At 44.7% G+C, this 24,377-nt stretch overlaps 1 protein-coding gene and 1 long non-coding RNA gene across 2 annotated transcripts; one reads left to right on the forward strand and one right to left on the reverse strand.

Moving 5' to 3' along the window:
• Window positions 1–1,140: 1,140 nt before the first annotated feature.
• On the reverse strand, window positions 1,141–14,728 carry PRR11 (proline rich 11). The gene is made up of 11 exons (XM_032967546.2): window positions 14,654–14,728; window positions 14,323–14,350; window positions 14,049–14,160; window positions 11,957–12,098; window positions 10,434–10,556; window positions 9,067–9,282; window positions 7,329–7,427; window positions 5,928–6,043; window positions 5,277–5,339; window positions 4,431–4,527; window positions 1,141–3,911 (listed from the first exon to the last, which is right to left on the reverse strand). Exons 3-11 carry the CDS (start codon window positions 14,147–14,149, stop codon window positions 3,834–3,836), a joined length of 1,035 nt encoding a protein of 344 aa, XP_032823437.2. The 5' UTR covers window positions 14,150–14,160; window positions 14,323–14,350; window positions 14,654–14,728; the 3' UTR covers window positions 1,141–3,833.
• A 281-nt stretch (window positions 14,729–15,009) lies between these two features.
• Window positions 15,010–18,577, forward strand: LOC116950097 (uncharacterized). The gene is made up of 2 exons (XR_004403961.2): window positions 15,010–15,222; window positions 16,892–18,577. It is a non-coding gene; the product is annotated as an uncharacterized LOC116950097 (long non-coding RNA).
• Window positions 18,578–24,377: the final 5,800 nt, after the last annotated feature.

Consider the following 24,377-nt stretch of genomic DNA (forward strand, 5'->3'; position numbering starts at 1 on the left):
TACACGACCTAACCCCTACCAAAACAACAACAACCCCTATATATTAAACTTACCGCTGATGTTAGATGCAGAGCAGCACACAACTACAATGTCACATTGAGGTGGTCAAGCCGAGATAACAGCCGCGACAATAGTAGTAGTGTAGTATGTAGGGTAGTAGTGTAGTATGTAGTGTAGTAGTAGTGTAGTAGTATAGTAGTAGTGTAGTAGTGTAGTGTAGTAGTAGTGGTGTAGTGTAGTAGTATAGTAGTGGTAGTGTAGTAGTAGTGTAGTAGTGTGTAGTAGTAGTGTAGTATAGTAGCAGTCGTGTAATAGTGTAGTAGTAGTGGTGTAGTAGTAGTACTGTAGTAGTAGTAGTGGTGTAGTAGTATTAGTATAGTAGTAGTGGTGTAGTATAGTAGTAGTAGTGTAGTAGTAGTGTAGTATAGTAGTAGTGGTGTAGTAGTAGTGTAGTAGTAGTGTATTAGTATAGTAGTAGTGGTGTAGTAGTATAGTATGTAGGGTAGTAGTGTAGTAATAGTAGTGTAGTAGTAGTATAGTAGTGTAGTAGTAGTGGTGTAGTAGTATAGTAGTAGTGGTGTAGTAGTAGTGTAGTAGTAGTAGAATAGTAGTAGTGTAGTAGTAGTATAGTAGTAGTAGTGACTTTAACGTAGCTATTTCTGTGACCAGTTACAAGCTAATCACTCAGCTATTTCAATGCTAAATTCTATGCTAATTCCTTTGTCAAGGGGTGCCTCTGTGGATGTGTATGCTTTAACTTAGCTATTTCAATGCTAAATTCTATGCTAATTCCTTTATCAAGGGGTGTCTCTGCGTATGTGTATGCTTTAACTTTTAACATAGCTATTTCTGTGACCAGTCACAAGCTAATCACTCAGCCATTTCAATGCTCAATTATATGCTAATTCCTTTGTCAAGGCGCTTTGTTTCCTCTCACACAGCTTAAAGGTCGTGATCTGAACGTGGCTTTCACTCCAGCGCTGTCCTACCAGAGTCTCGTCCCTTCACCTGATGAAGGCCACTTGTGTTGTTGCCGAAACGTCGTGAGACTATTATTGTGTTGTTTTATTTTATCATTTTAATATTTTATTCTCATTCTACGTGACTTTACCGAAAGAACCAAAGAAGATAAACACAACGTATAAGCAAAAAAAGCGTTTATTTGTTTACAAGCATTAAAGACAGTTTTGGTAACGAGCTGCGGCGGACACCCGATTGTTAAATGACCACGAAAGCGTCTGCTAACCAGCAACAGAGCACTCTTCATTGTGCAAAAATAAACAAAAACCCCACCCACAGTATGTAGGTGTCCACAAACCGATGACAGCCGTCACGATATTTAGTACAAAGGTAAAAATTCAGAGTTTTGCCCACCAGTAGCTCGTCTCATAAGACTTAATCGAGGGGATCAACATCTGGTTTTCACGGGCAGTGTTTGGGATGCACGATGGGCGGTGGGGGAAGACTGAAATAAAATAATGGTCATCACAAGACAATATTACATTAATTTACCCGTAAATCTTCCGACAAACTGCAGTAAAAACACCGTTCACGAAGTTGGCGACGAAGCTTTTATCAGCGACTCCCCAAGTGGGGGGGGGGTGGGGGCATTGTTTAAATGATCGATTGAAACCCTCTCCCAATGATCTACATTTTCGAATATTGTAAAATAATGAAGGCCCCCACGCCATGTCTGCCATGCGGATTGTTTGATCGTAACATCACCACGCTGTTCAATGTGGGTTGATGGTGCGGGTGGGGAGTGCCCAAGGACCCATTTGGATCAATTGCTGCTCGATGTTAACACCTGAGTGAAATTGACCTAAATGTCCAGTTCACCGAGCAGCGTGACCACGAGCGACCTGGGACCCAGACTTAAAGGTGGATAAACACAAGTTATCATTTTACAGACCTGGGCTCATGATAAACGAGAAACGATTAAAATTATTAGAAAATAGTAGTATGGCTTGACCGGTGTTAGTACAAATGCATTCAACACAATACCAATAAAACCATGTAGAAGTATACATTATATAGACATCAGAAATGGCAAGTAAACATTCGCTGTATTAGTAGACAAAAAAATGCAACCATTTATGTAGCTATACATCGTTGGAATTGTTCCCATTCCAGCGCTGAGCATGAACACTCCATTCAGTGGAGTGGTAAAATGTTACTTAATTCAAACACACTTTCACTTAGTGCAGCAGCACCTTGACGAATAGGCCACGACCAAGCCGTTGCCGTCGGGAGAGGTCTTGCCCGCATCGATGGCAGCGATTCTCCACAGAACCCGCACACCTAAAGCTCTGCTCGTTTTCACCGCGCCCGGCCGCTGGCGTGCAGCAAGTGGCCAATGCGATCACGGTCCACGTGTCTTACACCGCAGGGGACTGTAGATTGACACAATGTGCAAAGCAGAGCGCGCGCAGCGTATGGGACGAAGAAGATTGACAGCGGCATTCCACAACAACCAAAAAGCATTGTATTTCTCTCCTTGGTTCTTTCGGTAAAGTCACGTAGAATGGAAATAAAATAATAAAAATTAAATAATAAAATTCTCACGACGTTTCGGCCACAACACAAGTGGCCCTCGTTAAGGGAGGGGGCTGGGAACACAGACACAAAAAAGAAAACCGAGAGAAACAGCCAAGGTGCGCTGCAGTGTCCCGAGATGCATTATGACTATGCTATAAACTGGACTACTATGTATGAGAGATTCGTTCATGAGGCCATCCACATATACAAGCACAGAGACAATTTCAACCGAGAAGATGGATTCTGGCTTGGTAACCATTGGAAAGATGTTATAAACCATTTCGGTTCTTAATTAATTGTATTTCACGGTGACCTTCAGACCGCAGCCCTTTCGCTGGCATTGCCTCTTAATACCTCTCGCACCACGGTTAATGATATGGTTTATAACACGTAGTATAATAATTAATAGTATAACATTGTAATGTTTAACATACCTCATAAGGCAATATATAGCATCGTAATTGCATAGTGAATATACAGTAGTGTGGTATATAGTTGGGTTCACAGAATAAGACAGTGTAATGTTACAAGTATAATTTTATAGTCTAAAGTATAGGGTAGTGTAAAGTAACGCACTGTAAAATTGAAATGTGGAATTTGTCTTTGGATTTGATATTATACCATGTAGTTTAGATTGGAAGGTATAACATTGTATTATATAGTAGTCCAGTTTATAGCATAGTCATAATGCAACTCAGGACACAGCAGGGCACCTTGGCTGTTTCTCTTTTCCTTTTTTTGTTTTCCCAGCCCCCTCCCTCCTCCGCTCCGGAGGTGGGGGGCTGGTAACATGCTAATTCATGTGTTAACTCCGCCCACACAGCTTTAAAAAGACTCGGTCCTTGCTTGACAGCGTTCATTCAAGCTCTGTCTTCTGGACAGACCTGTTTCTTCACCTGAAGAAGGCCACTTGTGTTGTGGCCTAAACGTCGTGAGAATTTTATTATTTGATTTTTATTATTTTATTTCCATTCTACGTGACTTTACCGAAAGAACCAAGAAGATGAATCCCTGCAGTCAGCAAAGCTTTAAATCGAAATTCATTGTATTTCTGATTTCTGCCCATTAACACGAGTAGCCCAACCATGAAAAATACAATTATCTCTGTTGCTGCTGGAAATTCCACATTCCCATGACGAGGGCCAGTCTCCACGTTTAGCAAAGACACTGAACGCAAGAGAGAACTCGTCCCGTGATCGATGTCGAAAGCGTTTCAAAGCTCCGCGTCGTCCGCCCGTGCGCGTGCGGCGGCACCGATGTCCTGCCGGCGCCGGGAAGCGCGGCGCAAGGTCCCCCTACTGCATCAGGTCTTCAAAGCTGTTGTTGGGGGAATACTTCCCAGCAGGTGAGGGGCTGCGATCCGCGTGCAGCGACTGTGAAGTGGCCAAGACTCCGTTAAAGCAAGGCGACCATCTGCCCGGCACCGGTGATCTTGTACAACATGGATTGGCTTATTATCCCCAGGTGGCTAATCTCCGAACCCATTTCCCCCCCCCCCCCGCCTCAGTAAACCATGTTAAACAAAAAGAGAGACGAGGTAGAGATGCTGAAAAGTCTAAAGGGTGCAATTCACAAGTTGATGATCATTTAAGCTTGGTGGATCACACCGTCTGCACCGAAATATCACCATGGCCTCCCACGCATTAAACACTCAAAAGAAGATTTTTCGTAAACATTCCCAGGCAATTTATATTCTATGAATAACATAAAATTCCCACCAAATAATATATTTCAAATTCATGTGCATTTCAAATGAACAAGTTAATTTCACAACGATTGGCTATAACAAAGCTGTGAAACCCACCATTTGAATTCGCAATTAACAAAAAGATGTGCAGAGTAAATTGAATGTGCAATTTGTGCAACCAGAACTCTTTCTGACGCTCTCTTACCTTAAACTTCTTGCGCAAAGCTTGCGTCATGATAGGGGTGAGGCCGGTTCCGGTCTCCCGGTTCTCCTTGTCATACATGGGGGTGCCCCCAGGGCTCCTGCACGTCAAACACAGCGACTCGTACGTCTCGTACGCAAAGATCTATGGACGTATTACAGTGGTACCTCGGTATACGTCGTTAATTCGTTCCTGAAGGTAGGAGGGGACTTATACCGAAAGTGACGTCTACCAAACAAATTTTTCCCATAAGAAATCAAGGGAAAGGAAATAATCCGTTCCAGAGTATAAGAAATTATATTTTATATGGCATATTATACATTAATGGGGTTGTACAATATAAATGTAGACACTACTTATTATTACTAAAGTGCATACGTTAATTAAAATAAATGCATAAATAAATTGAAATAAAAATAAAATATAACATCACTTTACCTTGCTGAGAGGATTTGAATGAATTCGAAAAAAAATTAACGTTAAAATAACAAAAAACACGTGAAAATTCACAGTTCTAGCAAGGGCTGTGCACTGAACGAGATCTACAGGCAGACTGAGGAGCGGCGCTTTGTTTCAGTCGTGAACGGGGTCTACGAGGGCACGCGGCGACTCATCCCGACCCATACAAGTTCTAGCAAGCGTGCCGTATCCCAAGCAAGACGTCGTATCCCAAGACATTTTTTTCTCGTCAAAACACGCCGTGTACCAAATTCGACGTATTCCAAAGCGGTTGTATACCGAGGTATGACTGTATGTATGTAGACCTTCTTTCGCACTGCTAATCAGAGGTGCAGGGAAGGGCAACAAACTACAACTTTGTATGCAGCAAATGTGAAGGAAAGATCTCACCTGATTATGTCCACGCGTTTTAGAAGTCCCCGTAAATTGTACGGCGTTTTGTTTGGCGTTTGCCTACAACGTGAAGAAATAGCACGTGGCGTTAAAAATACATAACACGATACCAAAGACTTGTCTATTATCGACTAACAACAGAGCAGACACAAGCCCAGTTGAAGGCAATTTTGTTGAACCAGTTGAGAACTTCAAGCCAGACGGTCTCATTGGCAAGTGACTTGGGTCACCCCAATGATAATAACATAAACGCACGTATAACGATGACACAGAAATCAGAGGGAAAAAAATAACCAAATAGAAGTTAGAGCAAGACTGGCCGTAAAGAAACCAAAAAACACTGAACGTAAATTTTTTTTTTATTATTATATTTGTCGGTTAAGGTTATCATGAGCCAAAGCTTTAAAAACACAGATCCTCCCCACTCACCACAACTGTGGTGGTCTATGACAGATCGCTGTGGCTTAAATACAAGCGCAATTAGGACTGAACACAAAAGTTGAATTGCACAAGAGTGGGGCATTATTTTTGTACATCCTGACCGGGCGACGAGCGCGGAAACATTTCACGACAAAGAGCAGCCTGCCGGTTGCGAGCACGAGGACACTGAATGAAGGAGGTGCACACGCGAGGACCCGGCTCACCCACCGACAGCCCCTTGGGGAGAGCATCGTTTGCGCACACGACTCGGACACTGTGCGGCGCAGGCTCACGGCCTGCAGGTCCCTCACGGTGACGAGCGCCTTCTTCCACTCGCTCGCATCCTACCCAGTCAACAGCACGCGCAGAACCTCGGTGTGCACCGGTGCCACGATTCGCCCCCTCGCGTGAGCCCGCGAGCCCACGCCGTTTCATCGAGGGACTACGACTGTGTGCTTTATCACAGTCGGAATATTTATTTGTACTGGGAGGGAATCCGATGAGCTGTAAAGCTCTTTTTTTCACAGATGTCCAGTTTCTTGGTGTGGTCTGGGGCTGTATTTTTTGTCGTTATTTTGCTGCCTTGCCCAAATTTTGATAAAAGCAAGTTCAAATATGTATTTATATTAAGTGACTCGCTCAACATTTTCTCTATTTTGCACCTCTATCGTGTTTTTGTTTGGTTTTCTGTTGTAACTTTGCTGACCCCGCCCATACTGGACATCTGTGAAAAAGAGCTTTATAGCTCATCGGATTACCTCCTCCTGCTGCAGTCTAAACAAAGATTCCGATTCTGGAGTTATCACCAATCAGGGTCTCAATTCCATCCCCTTTTCTTACACTGGTGCATGCTCATTCAACAGTGGTGGGAAAAATATCTAGGATCTGCAGTGGCGCCAATCTGTATAATCTACGGTGGTATGAATGTATATAAATGATTTACATACAGCCCTTTGTTAATCCACGGCTGGACGAGGGACTCCCCACGTGGTGTCAGCCGTGGGGGTTATTTAAGGACACGTCATCACGCTGGTCGGTATGGGTTGGATGAAGGCAGGCAGTGTAGATGTGGGAGCATAGAAACACAGTACTGTACAATGGACTTTGCTGCACTGACCTCTTGTCATGCACAACGCCTATTGGACTATAAAAAAATGACAATTCATAGGAATTGAAAAGGATTCGATGTGATGCACACTCTGCGACAAGTGCATCGTGAGCATCAGAATACATTAAAATGGTTTGTATCAGAGCATTGCCACACCACCGATGCGCTTACACTTTTGTTCCATTTTGTGAACGCGAATAGCAATTTAAGTGGCAGTCACATCGTGGCTTAAAAATGGAATGATACGTGAAGTGAAAATTCTGACGCGGTTCAATTACAATGCTGAACAACAACAATCGATATTCTTAGTTTTTTCGGTAAAGTCACGTTGAAGGGAAACAACAAAATAAAATATATATAAAACAATAAAAATTCTCACGACGTTTCGACCATAACACAAACGACCGTTTTGTTGTTTCCCTTCAACGTGACTTTACCGAAAGAACTAAGATTATGAATTACTGCAGTCACGAAAGCTTTAAATCAAAACAACAATCGAGTTGTGAACGCCACCCTCTTACCCGCTTCTCGTCTTCAACCTCGGTGGAGGTTTTGCGCAGCTTCACCCGCAGAAGATCCTTCACAGTTACCACCGCCGTGCAGTCCCTCTGGGTAGGCCGCTACCGCAGACAAGCGCGCATGCAAGGGGATTTCAATTTTAAAAAATCGCGGCACACGCTGCACGAACACAACGATGGACTCCTATCAAGAGTGCAGCGGTGGTTTTTGCACACCAAGCTATGAATTCAGTGACTCCCCCCCCCCCCCCCCGAGCTGAATTCCCAGCGATATCCAGCTACGTTTAACATCAGTAACGAGCGATATCCAGCTACGTTTAACGACGTCAGTAACGAGCGATATCCAGCTACGTTTAACGTCAGTGACGAGCGATATCCAGCTACGTTTAACATCAGTAACGAGCGATATCCAGCTACGTTTAACGTCAGTGACGAGCGATATCCAGCTACGTTTAACATCAGTAACGAGCGATATCCAGCTACGTTTAACGTCAGTGACAAGCGATATCCTAACCAGCCCTGGCAACCCCTCTTTACCAACCCAGGTCTGCACCCCCGATTAGCACTGTTGCCTACGCACGGTGCGAAAGAAGTTCAACATACAGCACGTAAGCTGACCAAGCGTGGTGAAGCAAGCTCAAACAACCCCTGTGAATGACACTTTGGTTGACCGTTTCCCAGGAAGGACAAAGGCATAATTATGTTTGAAGACAAATAAATAATAAACACATCTATGTGTTCAACATACAGCACGTAAGCTGATCAAGCGTGGTGAAGCAAGCTCAAACAACCCCTGTGAATGACACTTTGGTTGACCGTTTCCCAGGAAGGACAAAGGCATAATTATGTTTGAAGACAAATAAATAATAACACACATCTATGCTGCTATTGTGCAAGCCAATGCACCGAAGCATATGAACATAACTCTGACAATGCACTGAAGCATATTACGTGAACATGTATGCAGCTTCAGGTGTCGCCAGAAAGTCAATGACACCGCTGGGGAGCTGTGACATCAACGCATGGCAGAAACCGATTTTAACGCTTATTTTTCTGTTCTACTTGGAGCACTTAGAATTACTTTGCATTCCACGTCCCCCCCTGGCAAACAATAACAAAAAAAAGTCTGCCTCATTCTGTTCTCTCCTTGTTATCAACTTCACGATAGAAAATTACGAGTTAAAATTGTTCTACCCATACATGCATGCATAGAGCATACGATACAATAACATACATACAGCATGCCACTGTACTTATGGATCAGTATTCATGCCAAAAGCTCACCAAAGTCAGATTAAACCAGATATAACTTTGTGTTGGTTTAGTATTACCGGTTGTGGCTCAGAGGTGTCAGACTGAGGCACCTTTAGGATACTAAGCAATAATTTTATGTCTGGGGCTCAGAGAACTATTTTCAAAAGTGGCATAGTAGAAGCATAAATTTGCACAATCTGTTGCAGGAAATTAGGAAAAGGCAATTGTGCATCCAGGCCCCTGGTTCAAGAGTATGGATGGATCCTTTAAGCGTATATGATTTATCCAGGTGAGACCTCAATGGACCAACGTAATCTCATTTGCAAGTGACGGGGGGGGGGGGGGAAATCACAAAAATTACAGAAGCAAAACAAATAAACTACAACGCCCAAGCAAACAGAAAAATCACACGTGCGAGCACTTGAGTGGTGCACACACTGCAATGGCTAGACAACGAGACCCCCCCCCCCACCCCCATGGAACGTGCCTGCACCGCCGCCTTCCTCTTCAGCACGAGCCTGGGCTGAGCTGTCGGCGGTGGAGGCAGCGGAGGCGGCGGAGGAGGCGGAGGAGGAGGAGGAGGGGCTTGCGGAGGCAGAGAGGATGAGACGAGGGGTGGAACAGCGCAGACAGGCGGCGGGCACGGCACGCACACCCCTGCGCACTTGGGGCACAGGCCTTCGCAGGCCTGGTGCGTACCATCCTGTGGGTCAGGGCCCGTTAGCTCTCGACAGACTTGATGGCTACCCACCACACTCCACTCACTAGACTTGATGAACATTTAATTGTCACTGAAGGCACCACAATGTAAATACTGTCACAAGCTGCGAGTCAAATTAAATATTAGACAACAATTCTCCCATCGTTGCAAGTTCTCGTCTTCAAAAATGATACCTCTGGACTGCTTACGTTTCTGTTACAAGACAATGCTAATGACAAATGCTGAGATTTTTTGTTTATTCTGTGCAAATAGAGAATTGGAAATTACACACTTTATATGAGCGTGCAATACAATTCGAGACGTCATGCACATCAAACAACATATATACCAATGGCTGCACAATTCACCCAACTTTATGCATAATTAATTGTCTTCAAACTACACGCGTAGCGTTGCTTAAACGGCAGAGAGGGGGGCCTGCAGTAAACTCAAGAATCTACTGGGCCACACCCAATTATGAATGCAAAACAAGCATATAAATGCAATTTATCCTGGAAAGCCTCACTAAGCCAAGACTTTTATTGAGATGTTCGGTTAAGGAGTGTTATATCTACGGAAACCTCTTTTTCATCATTGCGGAGTATCCATTTTTACGTGGGGAGAGAACCCGGGAAAAACCCCATACATAAGAAGGAATACCTCACAAAGGATCCGCTGTACTTCACCTCTTGGCCACCTTCACAGCCTCACCTCTAACGTGCTGGGTTAAAGAAGTGCGCCACGCCACACCCAGCATTCTTGAAAATAATAACGAACAGCACTCTGCGAGTCCACTTCTTGCTTATACACTGGCATGCGTGTGTCTTATCGGGAGCAGTAGTAGAGTGCTTAGTAGACTGCGCTACGAACCCGGCTACCCAAGTTCGATTCCCGCTCATGGCCAACACCAGTGACAATTATCTCAACCAGTCATGGGCCTCCCCCAAGGTCGACTCAGCCTCAAATGAGTACCTGATGCGGTGTGTAAACATCGCCACTGGGGAGACAAAGGCAGCCGGGCGTGGTGTTGTTCACCCACCCCCTCGTGTGCCGTGCCTGCCTTCATAGGTGCTACTCGCTAACAGCACTTGCCCCAACAGTCTAGTTAAGGCTACACGGGGGAATCTTTGTTTGTCGTATGCAGCAGGGCTCACTCGAGTGATGCGCTTGAGAGCCTGCAGTTCGGCCTCCAGGCTCGTCAGGCGCTGCAGCGTCTGCTGCAAATCCTTCCGGTAGGCGAGCTCTGGCGTGAGCCAGTCTTTGGCCAGCACCACTCCCTGCCGTGCACGGAGGGCCACAACGCAGGTGTTCAGCTCCCCGATTGACGTCGACATGACATCACATGACATCACTCGCACGCAAAGACACGGGTATGGATGGGCCAACAGTTCTTATTCTTGTTGTTCCTTTTTGTTTGCATTTTTGACTGCTTGTGTTGTGGTTATTGCAAACATGATCCCTTGTATAAAGGTGTCAGTTTTTGTGCCAGTTAAAAGGGTAAAACCTATTACTAGTTCTTATTCTTTCGTAGAGCAACAGGAAAATACAACAGTTTTCAAAAAGCATAATAGTCGAATGCTACATCTGAGGGCATGTACAGCCCACTGCTGGATGGATGGGGAGTGGGGGAGGGGGTATTTGATCATACTTAAGTGTAGATGCAAGAGCATAGAACAATTGGTTTTGGAATTTTGTTGTACTGCCCTCAACGTACCCCTGAATCTTATGTAAACTAAAACTATTGTACAATAAAACTATTTTGTATTTCACTGGTAAGGCCCAGTGAGCTACGTAGCTATGTTCGGAAACGACCTGGCCACAGACGATCACTCAACAAAGTGGCTTATCACGTGGAAATTTATCGCAGCCAAATACTCGAAAAACACACGTTTCTAAAATTAGAGGGAAAACACAGGAGGGCACTGAGAAAAATCCACACGAATACGGGAAGAGCATGTAAACTCCAAATATACAGGTGTCAGGGTTGGGATCGAACCCACGACCCCCCCCATATACCAGGCGAGGTAGTTCACATCTCATCACCATGGCATCTGTCCGATGCAAGGTGGTCATCCAGCTCCGCACTACCCATTCTCACCCCTGCTCATGCCTTTGAGATCCAACAATATATGGGGCACATGCCACGTAATGTGCTCCGGGTTCTTCCGCTTTATCCCTCCACCAATTTAGAATCGACATCACACGTCCCGAGTTATTTGGCCGCCACACATTTTCACGCGATAAGCCACTTTGTCGAGCTATCATTTTTGGCAAGGTCGCTTCCGAAAAAGAGCTAAATAGCTCAGGTGTTCCTTAGCTAGTAAAATAAAGATACACATTAAATGCTGCTTATTCACCTGCAAGATGCCACAAACGAACATCCTTGAAAGAGCAAAAGCCTGAAATGAACGCACTTCATATAAACAGTTGTGATATAAGCAACATATGCTTACATTGCACTAGCGGTGGGGGAAGCGAAACTCCTGAAAAAAGCACACGACTTCGGATATAAATCCCAGCCTTTTCACGACGGCGATGTATCCTTAACCACACGTACATTCACTCCCTTCTATAGCGCAGCGAAGCGTTCCTCTCCCACGTTGAGCAGTTTGCGGCTTCACGTCTGCCCAGCGCCCTATTCGTTGTGCAAATAAATAGTACGCGCCCGCTCAATCACCTGCAAGATGCCGCTGCTGCACCAGTGGTAGACGTGAGACACGGTGCCCACCAACGAACGGACGGCACGAGACAGCCCTGCCACCGCGCCTCCCTGGCATGGCTCTCCCTCCACATGGGCCCTGCCGTCACACTCTGGGGACCTGGGACCAGTGCCACGCGCAAGGCAAACACAATCGGAAATATTTATTTGTGCTGGAGGAGGAATCTGACGAGCTATAAAAGCTATTTTCTCAACAGATGTCCAGTCAGGGCACGGGGTCAGAACGTTACAACAATCCACTACAGTGTAGATGTACAGCGCATTGTCAATCCACTGCTGGATAAGGACCTCCCCTCGCTGTGCTGGTCTTGGCGGGGGAGGGGCAGTGCGGGGGGTTTGGACTATACTTCACCAAAATGGCCAGCATGGGTAGTGGAAAGTTACTTGACTGTATCGCACCTCCGATTAGCACGGTTCGCTACGTATGGTGCGAAAGAAGTTCAACGTACATACTTCACCATGCTGGTCAATGTGTATTGGTGTAGGCGGGGAGCAGACACTGCAGCATGGTACTGTACAACAATGGGATTCCTCCAATGCTCTTGGATAGCAGCGTATGACACCTCTTTTATGCACATGATGGTCACACAATCGAGGAGCACCATCCCGGCTCAAAACCCAGTTTAGCTTTAGAAAGCTTTCAGGTGATTTGGTCACGGCCTTTGCTCCTCAAAATGGTTAATACGGGAAACAATCATTATGCAACGATTACACGGTAACCTTGGACAACCTGTGACAAGCGCTCCTCTAAATAGTGACAGTTCTGTGAACATTCTTGAAATTGCACCACCAAATAGTGACGGTCACTATTTGGTGGTGCAATTTCAATAATCCTTTTCTCTTTCGATTGCATAGCCCCATTTGGTACACGATCATAAACGTAACATATGCACATATCTGCAAAATATTCGTAAACATAAGATGGAATGTATGCGAGGATAAATACATATTTGAATCGATAAATTATCCTTATGGCGGGACCCCGGGGTCCCATAAGCCCCCGGCTCTCGCACAAACATTATAATATAATGTAAACATTACATGGGCTTGAAGGAAGTTGGCAAGTGTTGTCTTGTTAAACTACGCCTTTAAAACTGAAAACTACTTACCTGCAGTAATTCTATTTAAATACACTGTCGAAGAAATAATTTACCCCCCTCTGTCAATCATCGTGTTTCTCAGTGTGGATTTGTGAACACACTTTGTAAACAGTACGTAAAATAGTACGCGTTTTCAATGCGCTGTTCATATTGTAACAAGCGTTTATACCAATATTACTCTACAGTGTAGTGGGTCGCCGCTCCTCTTATCCGCATTGATACGAGCGGTATGTGGGGGGGACTATGGCTTAACCACAAAAAAACACCTTTCTGCACAGATGCACACGGAGAAGAGAAGTATGAATGATCAAACAGGCGGAATTAACGGTGCAACACATCTCATCTGCTAAATATCTGCAGGTAGTAGGATCGTCACCGATTGATCCTGGCTGCAGACATTGGGTAGGTCACAAATAATAATGAAGATAAGAGAGCAGTTTCACTGTATTATTATGCATACCGTGATGACAAAATAGAAGGACTTCGGTCGTGTAGGCGGTTTGAGCAGCTTTGGATAAGACTTGTTATGATCCTGCCCGTACCCGAGCATGGAGTGCGTTCACATTCGTCCTCGCTGCTGCTGCTGCTGCTGCTTGGACACGATTTGTCTGGATGCCGCCTGATGATGCTCGTAGTAACTACTGGCAAAACGTCGTACTCGCATTGAAAACGTTGTGGGTTTACTCTCCAACACACAGCGGTGTTTGCTGTACTAGCAACGAATTGGCCACGCGTCGGGTGGTGGCGGAGGGTTTGCCGACACATTTATTATTTTTACGCGATCTAACCCAAACCCCCCCACCACCACCACCACCACTCGATTACGGGAAAGAAAAATAACAACGATGAATGAGAAACAACACACAAAAAAAACGTGCTGCACCTTAGCACCGGATAAAGGCAAAGGTACAGAAATGCGGCCCGCTACGAAGGGGCCCGCACGTCGTTACCTGGCCGCCGGGCACTGACGCAGCCGCCCGGCCGTGGGTCGGCCCAGCGGCCTCCCGCGGGTGCGCTCGGTCTTCCACCTCCGCCTCCTGCTTTTAGACATCTTCTGTTCGCCTACGACGAGGAGAGTGGTGGAGAGAGAGAGAGAGAGGGGGGCAGACACATTCTGAATACAGTACTGTTGTATTGCCATTGAATGCAAACAAGAACACAGTTTTCTTTGAACGGTCAGGTTGTGATTGGCTTCATTGAGACGATGCAGTTTCAAGTAAGCACCTTCCCCGTTGCGTCTTGCCACGGTTGGCTACGTACGGTGCGAAAGAAGTTCAGCATACAAAGGCACACGACACACAGTAACACACAGCACAGAGTGACACACAACACACAAGTGACACACAACACAAGTGACACACAACACACAATTACACAACACGCAGTGACACACAACACAGTGCTACACAACACAGAGTGGTACACAACACAGAGTGGTACACAACTCTACACACATTGACACACAACACGCAGAGTGACACACACCACACAGTGACACAACACACAGTGACACACAACACACAGTAACACACAACACTTATACAACGCTACGCACAACGCCTCCGCCAGCCACCGCCTCGAGCTGCCTCGATTCAAACTGCGCCTTTAAAAGTCGCCCCCAACCAACCAACCAAGGACCCCCCCCCCCTCGCCGCTGTAGCCAATGAGCGGTCGCATTTCATTCGCTGCCCCCCCCCCGCCCTGCGATCGCTCTCTTTCTCCGCCAATCAACGTCGTCCTTACGTGCGACGACCAACCGTCGGGGTAACACCCCCCCCCCCCCCCAGTAAGAGCTTCTAGCCAATCAACGAGCCGCTTACATCGCGCGCGGCTGGGCCGGTCCTAAGAGAGAGAGGGGGGGTGAGTGGTGGGCGGATCCCCCCCCTCCCTCCCCCCCCCAAAAACCCATTTCGCGCTTTTCCATTGGCGCAGCGCGAACGGGGCGTGTTCCAGCGTCCGGGGCTTGTCCAATGGGCGGGCGGCTTACGTCGCGCGCGGCCAGATGCCGATTAGCCCCGCGCGGCCAATGGGAGGCGCGCTTACATCGCAAGAAGCCTCGCGCTGATTACACGCAGGAATGTAAACTATTCAACATGGCCGCCGCGATGGCCAGCCGAGGCGGTGGTAAGGCGCAAATAAATTTATTGTTTGGTTAAGTGCAGTTAAATTTTAGAGATTTGTGCGCGAAAGTGGGTGGGGAAGCCTCGGACGCAAGTAAAAAATATCGGAAAAATTGTTGTCATTCTCGTGTACGCGTTACTTGGGTGCAAAACCGAGGCAGGGCTGAGCGATAAATGGCGACTAGGCCGAGAGGCAGCGTCGCCTCAGACGCCGTTGACAGCTGGCGCGGGGTGGGCGTGACATAGACGAACATTAACATAATTTATGCGGCTCGGTGGTTGCGTTTATTATGTTAATTATGGAAAAGGGGTGGTCTGATCCGCGCATAAATCTAACCCTTAAATTAACAATCTGTGCGCCACTGGTTGGATAAATGATGATGATGAACTGCCTTGCTGCACGTGAATGCGCCGAGCGTGTGGCATCGTGTGGTCGGCGATTCGGTGTATCTCTGTCCTTTTTTTTTCCAGTTAATTTTATTGTTTAAATAAGTGATGGGGTGGGGGGGGTTATAAAAAAATTGCAAACGTGTTCAGGATTGTAGTAGGATTGTACGTGCAAAAAAAACGTATGATACGACCAATATTACAATTATACTTGAAATTGCAATCATTTTACTCGAGTTAAAATAAATGTACCCTCTCTCGAGCTCGCTCTGGTGGAGACCCTGAAAGCCTGCAGCGGCGTGGCAGAGGCATTTCAGGGCTACAGATTTCGCTTGCAATCTGTTTCCAATGAGGACATTGATGCCCCAGCGAACAGACCATATAATTCAGTCACAGCTCCAGTCGTAAAGAAGCTACGGTGAACATCACACGTGCATGGCGAGGGCACTAACGCCTGTGGCTCTCCGCAAGCGGTCAACATCGTCCACGATTTTTGCGACGTTCGCAATCCGTCCCCGTGTTTCGCGCGAGCCGATCTTGTCGCTCCGTTCGCGATACTTTTGTCTTCATTCTGTTCTCATTCTGCTCCCACTCCTTCGTTGGTCTTGACCTCCCAACCGTCGGTCATACCTTCAAGCTATAACATGTGCAGAGGTCGCTGGACAATCTGAGAGGGCAACGGGACCAGTAGCCACATCCTTGGATGTTTTGTTGTTGTGTCAGGTGCGTGAATAATCTTCGCGTCGTCGACCTGGTTAAAAAAGAATCCTTGCTGATTCTGATAACGAATATCAGAATATCCCAAAAGAGTGTGTGGGCAAGGTCGGAGATTACAAAAAAATGTGAGGCCCTTGAAATAATGCAGAATACTTTTGTTTCATAAGTATGTGCTGATGTGATTAGTAAAACAAGAATACTGTAATTTTTCAGACTTGGATATCCAGTAATATATATAATCAAAAATAATTGAACATATTCCATGCGGCACAGCCATGCCATTTGGGTCTGCAAATTTATCACGGAGTAATTTATCCAGTGGTCACGTGCCTGTACTTTTTTTGCGAACGTAAAGAAATTCTTCCCTTGAACTCCGTGCTGTATTAACCGCTGCAGGGGTCACTGAATTATAATTTGCTTCAACAATACAAGAATGTGACATGCTCAAGAGCTGTGCTCATGCTCTTTCTCGCGTGTGCGCTAACAACACAGACAGACATGTGGCGTTGACAACGGTGGAAGAAACAATGAAAACAAATTAACCGGTTATTTTGTTGTTCTCGTTGCAGATCCGGATCATTGGTCATCATCGCTACTTCACGACGCCTTCCTGCGTTTCCTCCCTGACAAAGCACCTCCCATTAATTTACAATTATGCCATAATCACGTAAAATAAACGTTACAATTTTACTTATATGTCTTCAGGAGGTTTAAATGCAATGTTATGGCAGCTTCATGTTTCGAGAAAATATTGCAATCGTCCGTTAATTTTACCATAATTTTCTTTTTAAAGTGTGGCTGTTTTGAATAATCAACTTTTTCCAATGGGAATGGCATTTTAATGGCTTACTATAAGTATTCTGTTGTTACATGACAAGTGTGCAGCACATAAAGAGGAGAGATCTTTGGTGGGGTCACATAGGTACCACCTTCGCGAGTTCTATTCATTTGAACAATTAAAAACATTGTAGTAAGTATCCGTTAGGATTGACGTTTTCCTTATCTCTCTGAAGGGTTCTCAGAGGTTGTCTTGGATGTTGTTTGCCGTGACGTCCAAAGTTGTTGCTGCATGTGCCGGGAGCTTCTGCAGGGAACCGAGTTTTGAGTTTGTGAAGAAGTTCCCAGCACGAAGAGAGCAAAAATGCCGAACATGTTGAACAACACGCGGCACAACCCTGAAACGCTTCAGAAAGCTAGACAGCGCAACTGTGACACCTATAATGTTACTTGTCTTAGGCCGAAAGTCAGATTCTTCAATAGGAGATTTCACAGTGGATTTCGTATCATCATTACAACACTCACTTTTTCGACGGAAGCTCAGCGTCCCCCCGCTGTCCTTTTTATATTGTGCTACTGTGTCCTCTGCGAAGTAGTGCAATGTGAAAAGGGCATTGGGGAGTCGCGCCTTTCGCCTGGACTCATCCACTGCTGCCTTGGTCGTGTGGCAACTTGCAAGCCCCTGCTGGAGGCTCTGACACCATTGCACTACTGTACGCAATGGTGAGCAGTGCAATTGTATTGTCAAAGCTTCCGTCGGTGAGCCCATGCGAGATTCCATTGGAAGCTATCATCACTCGCCTTGGTCAATCCACTGCTGGGTGAAGGCCTTCTGCCGCTACCACCATCCTTCACGATCCTGCCATGCAACAATCTCCTTGACATGTGCGCACGAGCCGATGTCATTACCCCAATCTCGGATGATGTTTTCTTGGACACACTCCTCTCCTTGGTGGTCACTCCCATTATTTTTGAACCATCTGCCATCATGCCTTCATGGTCAACGCGGTTCTACCATGGCCCCCCTGAAAGCTAAACTTCTACATTATGTTTTGCACAGCTTCGCTGTGTTTGTGGGCACCTCTTGCTTATACTATTTCTGATTAGTAGGCCATAATCCTGCTGATTAGACTCAATAGTCAAAATTAGGCAAATTTTGTGTAAACAAGCTTTTGGATAACTGGTCCAGAAGGCACGATGTTTGATTGATGAAGACCCTACTCTACTTATTGTTAATATAACAGCAGCTGTTTCACATTTTCCATGGTGGTAATGTTATGGTACAAAAACGAGCATATATCATGATGTGCAGAATTATTGCCACCGGTAAGGCAAATTTGATCTGGTATGCAGAAAAAACCTGATGAGGTGGAGAGAATGAAACCACGGTAAAAGTCGTCTATAATCTCCCATACAATGCGAACATCTTGTTGAGCATGTGAGTATATTTGATCCCATATTAAAACTTGTAAAAGGCATTGTAATTGCAGTTATGAGTGATTATTTTCTCATCCCTTGCACCAAGGCAGACAACTCGCACACGTGGGCTATGTTACAATATCAGCTGCCATGTCACGGAGTGTGACATGAACACTGTGCCAGGCTAGGTGTAATAGCGAAAGTTTACTGGATGGTGATGGGACAGGTCTATCGTCAGATAACCCAGGCCTTTAGTGTTTGACGTGAAAATATTGAGTTTTAAATGGGAAAAATAAAAAAACAAGTTTCATGACGTCTGCTCGATTCATATTTGCATATCCTTTATGTATTTCTAAGATGTCATAAATGAGAAATATATGCGTAATTTGAATCGTGTGGAGATCCAGTCATTGACAAATATACTTTTGATTTAAAGCTTTCGTGACTGCAGGGATTTATATTCTTGGTTCTTTCGGTAAAGTCACGTGTGAAAACCACACCTGATGACGATTGCTTGTGTTGCAGTCGAAACGTCGTGTGAGAATTTTATTGTTTTATAATTTTATTATTTTATTGTTTCCCGTCTATGTGGTGACTTTACCGAAAGAACCAAGAATATAAATAAATATACGTTAGTGTGTTGAGCAATAGTCACAGAAGAGGGAAGTCCACTCAAATGTGTGTAGGTGCTGAATGCATTTTAGGATGTGTCGTTAACCACAGTTAAATCTCACCTATAAACTTGTAATCATTTTCAGAACCGGTTACCGGTTCTGATAGAACCTGGCAATCATACCCAGTAATGGAGGAAATATTGATGAGTTAGTGATGGTGGTGATGGTTTAAGTGGTGATGATGATGGTCCTGGTGGCAAAGGTGACGGTGGTGATAGTGGAAATAACCCTAGAAATTACGATAATTGAGGGAGTATGACATCTATGATTAAGGTGGTGCTAGTGATGTTGACGGTAGAGGAAATAGTGATCCTGATCGGAGTGATGCTGTCGATTATGGAGGGGCTGATACCAATGGCGATATTAGAGGAAAAAGTGACTAGCGATAGATAGCGATTACAACGATAGTCATTGTAATAATAGTGGAGGTGATCATTGTGATTGCGATGATAGTGGAGGTGATAATAGTGAGTTTAACACGTAGGCTATCACAACCAATATCCACAATATATTTTTTAGTTAGATCGCGTAAATATATAAATGTGTCGTTTAAACCCACCACCACCTGACACAGCCAACTAGTAAATACAGATATCCAAATTTCTGCTGATAAGGGCCGATCAACTGTCGTGATGCCCCGTGAGGAATATGATAATACAATCAAAGATTTACTCGATGAAGGTACCTACCTTAAAATTAAGCGAGACCCAACCAGCACCTTGGAACTTAAAACAATGGCAATCATTACAAAGTCATCAATTCCCAAGTAAAATCAATACCTGATCAAACCAAGGGCATCAAAACCACCAAGACTTCATGGGCTACCAAAAATTCACAAACCTGATGCCCCATTAAGACCCATAGTACAATAGGCTCTGCCACGTACAAATCAGCACAATACGTAACGCAACAAATACAGCCCTACATCGGTATAGGACCTCTTCATAAAAAATCTGAATATCTCGTAAATACAATTTAAGATATAAAGCTGAACCATAATGATATTCTCGTAAGTTTGGATGCGACCTCTCTGTTCACAAGGGTTCCGGTCAACGAACCAATTAAATTACTCGACACTCTGGTAACGAACAAAGGTTTAGCCAAAGATATCCCACGACGAGCTTGAACACTGTCTAAAGAACACTTCTTGTGGCAAGATGACTTCTATAAACAATAGGAAGGAGCAGCAATGGGCTCTCCTTTGTCTCCTGTGATAGCGAATTTGTACATGGAAGATTCTGAAACAAAACAATAGCTTCAAGCACACCAAAACCATCTGCTTGGTTGAGATATGTGGATGACACATTGGTGGTCTGGCCACACGGCAAAGATACACTGAACGAATTTCTAAATCATCTCAAATCGCAAAACCCATCCAGTTCACCATGGAAGTGGAAGCTGACAGAACTCTACCATTTCTGGATATTCTGCTCGGACGGGGTCGAAATGGTAAAATAACACACGGCGTTTACCGAAAGAAAACGCACACTGACTACTATCTGAATGTAGAGTCACACCATCACAATGCACAGATATCTGCTCTTATCAAGACGCTCATTCATCGGATGACTACCGCTTGTGACACCAGTGTCAGATGGTGACTGTGTGAGAAGTGAAATTCAACATGTTAAAGAAGCGCTGCAAATGAACGGTTACAATGATGCACAAATCAACAGGGCATTGAATGCCAAAACCAAATCAAATAACACGAGCATTAAAACAGCCCAAGTAATGAAAACGATCAAAATATCGTACATTGCGGGAGGAACTGATAAACTGGATGTTTGGAAAAACAAAACATCCGAGTCAGATTTGGCACGGTACATAAAATACAGAAATTTATATCTGGTACAAAACATGTATTACCGAAGATATCAACAGAAAGTGTTGCAAGAGTGCAGAAGCGTGGTCACCACATCTACGCCTCTATATAAGGAACTAAACAGGTGGTTTTCTCCACAAATCTGGCTGTCGCCTGATGAAGCTAGTTGTAATTACTGGCAAAACGTCGTACACAGATTGTAAATGTTGTGGCTTGTACTAGTGACGAATTGGCACGTTCTGTTTACGTGACAACCCTTACTAGTTGGCTGTGTCGGGTGATGGCGGGTTTTAACGACACATTTATATATTTACGCGATCTAATCCAAAACAAAACTATATTATGGGTGATAATAGTGATTGTGATGATAGTGGAGATGATAATAGTGATGCAAGAGGAAATCGTGACAAAGATATTGGTGACAGTGGAGGTTGTGGTAGTGATGGTGGTGATCGAGGATCATAGTAGTGTTGATCGATATCGATATATAGACAGACAGTGACTATTGATATATGATTATTAGAATGGCGATGATAGCGATTGAGATGATAGTGATGGTAGTAATGGTGATGCAAGAGGAAATAGTGATAAGTGACCATATTGATGGTGGTGAAAGATGTGATGGTGTTGATGTATGATCCATTGCTGTCCCTTAATCTCCTAGCCTCCTTGCAGCCATCTCGACCACCAGCATCTACTTTTTTCTATTCCTGAGCAGTATCCCATTCAAAGACGTGCAGTCAACGAAGACACATCGCAGAGCCAGGGAAATCCCCGCTATCTCCATCAACTCGCACCCTGGATTGTGATGATATTGATGGTGGTGGGGGAGGTGATGGTGGTTGTGCAGCGGTTAGCGCGCTGCACTACGAACCCGGTGACCTGAGTTCGATTCCCACTCACAGCCATCACCAGTGTGCCGTGCCGGCCTTGATAGGTGCTCGCTAACACTTTCCCCACCAAATTGTTTTGGTTATACGGGGGATATTTGCTTGTATTATAGTTGGTAATTGCAGTGCTGGTGGTAAACCAGATGAGGCTAATTATGATTATTGGGATGCTAGTGATAAGTAGCTTTCGTGATAATGCTTACAATGATTGTGGTGGAGATCGCTATTGTGATGATAGTGATGTTGACAGAAATAGCGGTAAATTTCGATTTAAAGCTTTCGTGACTGCAAGGATTCATCTTCTTTGGTTCTTTCGGTAAAGTCACGTAGAATGAGAATAAAATAAACGTCGTGAGAATATTATTGTGTTATTTTATTTTATCAATTGATTATTTTATTCTCATTCTACGTGACTTTACCGAAAGAACCAAAGAAGAGAAATAGCGATGGTGAGGTTCGTGAAGATGGCGATAGTTGAGGTCATGATCGCGATGGTGATGATGATGGTCCTGGTGGCAAAGGTGACGGTGGTGACAGTGGAAATGACCCTAGACATAACGATAAAGGGGCCGTCCATAAATGACGTCACGCACCTGGGGGGGGGGGGTCAGACATTTGTGACGATGTGTGACGAGGGGGGGGGGGAGGTTTAGAAATGTGACGTCATATCAAAATTCTCAACTTTAAATAAATATAGACAACATGTTCTACTTAATTAAATAGACTTTTTAATAAATGTTTTCTCCTACAACATCAGAGTGCAGCGCCACATTAAATACGCACTACAATGACAATAGTTTAAAGCGATTTGAAGCGTGTTTTATTTTTTTTTGGGGGGGAGTCTGACTTTTTGTGAAGCCGTGTAATGAGGGGGGGGGGTCAAAATCGTCCAAACTCGCGTGACGTCATTTATGGACGGCCCCAAAGGGAGTATGTATGGTGGTGCTCGTGACGCTGTTGATAATAGAGAAAAGAGTGATGGTGATCTTTGCAATGGTAGTGATTGTGGTGATCGTGGAGGTGATAGTAGTTGATGGTCATGGTAACGGTAATGATATAGGACACAAATGCTATCCTGCACCGCAACTCCGAGGTACTTCCCGCTAGTCCCTAATAAACTTGAAAGCAGACAGCGATCATGCTTGGGATGCGGGGCTGCACGAAACTGGTGACCTATTGTGGGGTTTAGAGGCATAACAGTGATTGACGTCACGACCCAACAACTGGGGCATCTCCATTCACTTACACCGGAGTTTCTTGAGCTCCACAGAACGATTGGTCAATGTCCTTAAGCTATTAAGTTGACGAGCGTAATGTGATTGTTGATCTCGCGGAAAAAAATGCTACAATTCTAGACTTGAAGTTTTCGTGACTGCAAGGATCCATACTCTTTGGTTATTTCGGTAAAGTCACGTAGGTATAAAGTATAAAATAAATTAAATCAAGGTGGTTGAAGGCTGTGGTTGAAGGCAATTGTTTCTTGCTGTGGTTGTCCCCACCTGGTGACGGACGCTTGGGTTGCGCCCGAAACGTCGTGATTTAATTTATTTTATATTTTATTCCTACGTGACTTTACCGAAAGAACCAAACAGTGCTACAATGTTTTCGTGGAAGACCAGCGGGAGTAGAGACTATCAAATTTTTACAATAATCATTATGAATGATATGAATAATATTGGTCGCGAAAGCCTAGGGGTTAAACTGACCATGATCCCTGTTGTCATGACAAACCCCTAGGTCTGCTTGTCTATGAATCTGATTTTAAACAGGATAGTCTGAATGGGATTATGAAGGGGGTTTAACGTCTATAATATAAATTTCGATTTAATAGCTTTCGTGACTGCAAGGATTCATCTTCTTTGGTTCTTTCGGTAAAGTCACGTAGAATGAGAATAAAATAATAAAATAACAATACAATTCTCACGACGTTTTGGCCACAACGCAAGCGGCCGTCTTCAGGTGAAAGGAACAGACCTGTCGGGACGACAGAGCTTCAATGAACGATGTTAAGATTCGTAGCGACTTTTAAGCTGGTTAGCCAGCTGAAGACGGCCGCTTGCATTGTGGCCGAAACGTCGTGAGAATTTTATTGTGTTATTTTATTATTTTATTCTCATTCTACATGACTTTACCGAAAGAACCAAAGAAGGTCTATAATATAGTGCGCACATATACATACCTTATCTTATACTTTTAAATAGCGCCTTAATCAAGGCGCTGCTGTGCAGTGAACTCACAATGTACAAGGTGATTGGCAAGATGAAACGAGATGAGTAGATGGGATATACCTAAAACGAGGTGGTGGTGGTGACGAAGATGTAAATGAGATGAGTGGATCGATGATGGGTGACGATGGGGAGTTGTGTACATTTGGCTGTGTGACGCTGAGTTATATTCTGGCGCTCTCAGGGACAAACTCAAATCCCAGTTTGTATGACCACCGTACTCTTTGTCCTGACACATTTACTGCAAT

The sequence above is a fragment of the Petromyzon marinus genome, chromosome 38, assembly GCF_048934315.1.
Source record: "Petromyzon marinus isolate PM22_M1 ecotype Great Lakes invasive population chromosome 38, UKy_Petmar_22M1.pri1.0, whole genome shotgun sequence".
NCBI lineage: Eukaryota > Metazoa > Chordata > Hyperoartia > Petromyzontiformes > Petromyzontidae > Petromyzon > Petromyzon marinus.

Coding starts and splice junctions, on each gene's coding strand:
- PRR11 (XM_032967546.2), bottom strand. CDS start 14,149: ATGTCTAAAAGCAGGAGGCGGAGGTGGAAGACCGAGCGCACCCGCGGG. Junction 5,340..5,927: donor CTCTCCCCAAGGGGCTGTCG/GTGGGTGAGCCG, acceptor TTCACGTTGTAG/GCAAACGCCAAACAAAACGC. Junction 3,912..4,430: donor CTTTGCGCAAGAAGTTTAAG/GTAAGAGAGCGT, acceptor GCCACTTCACAG/TCGCTGCACGCGGATCGCAG.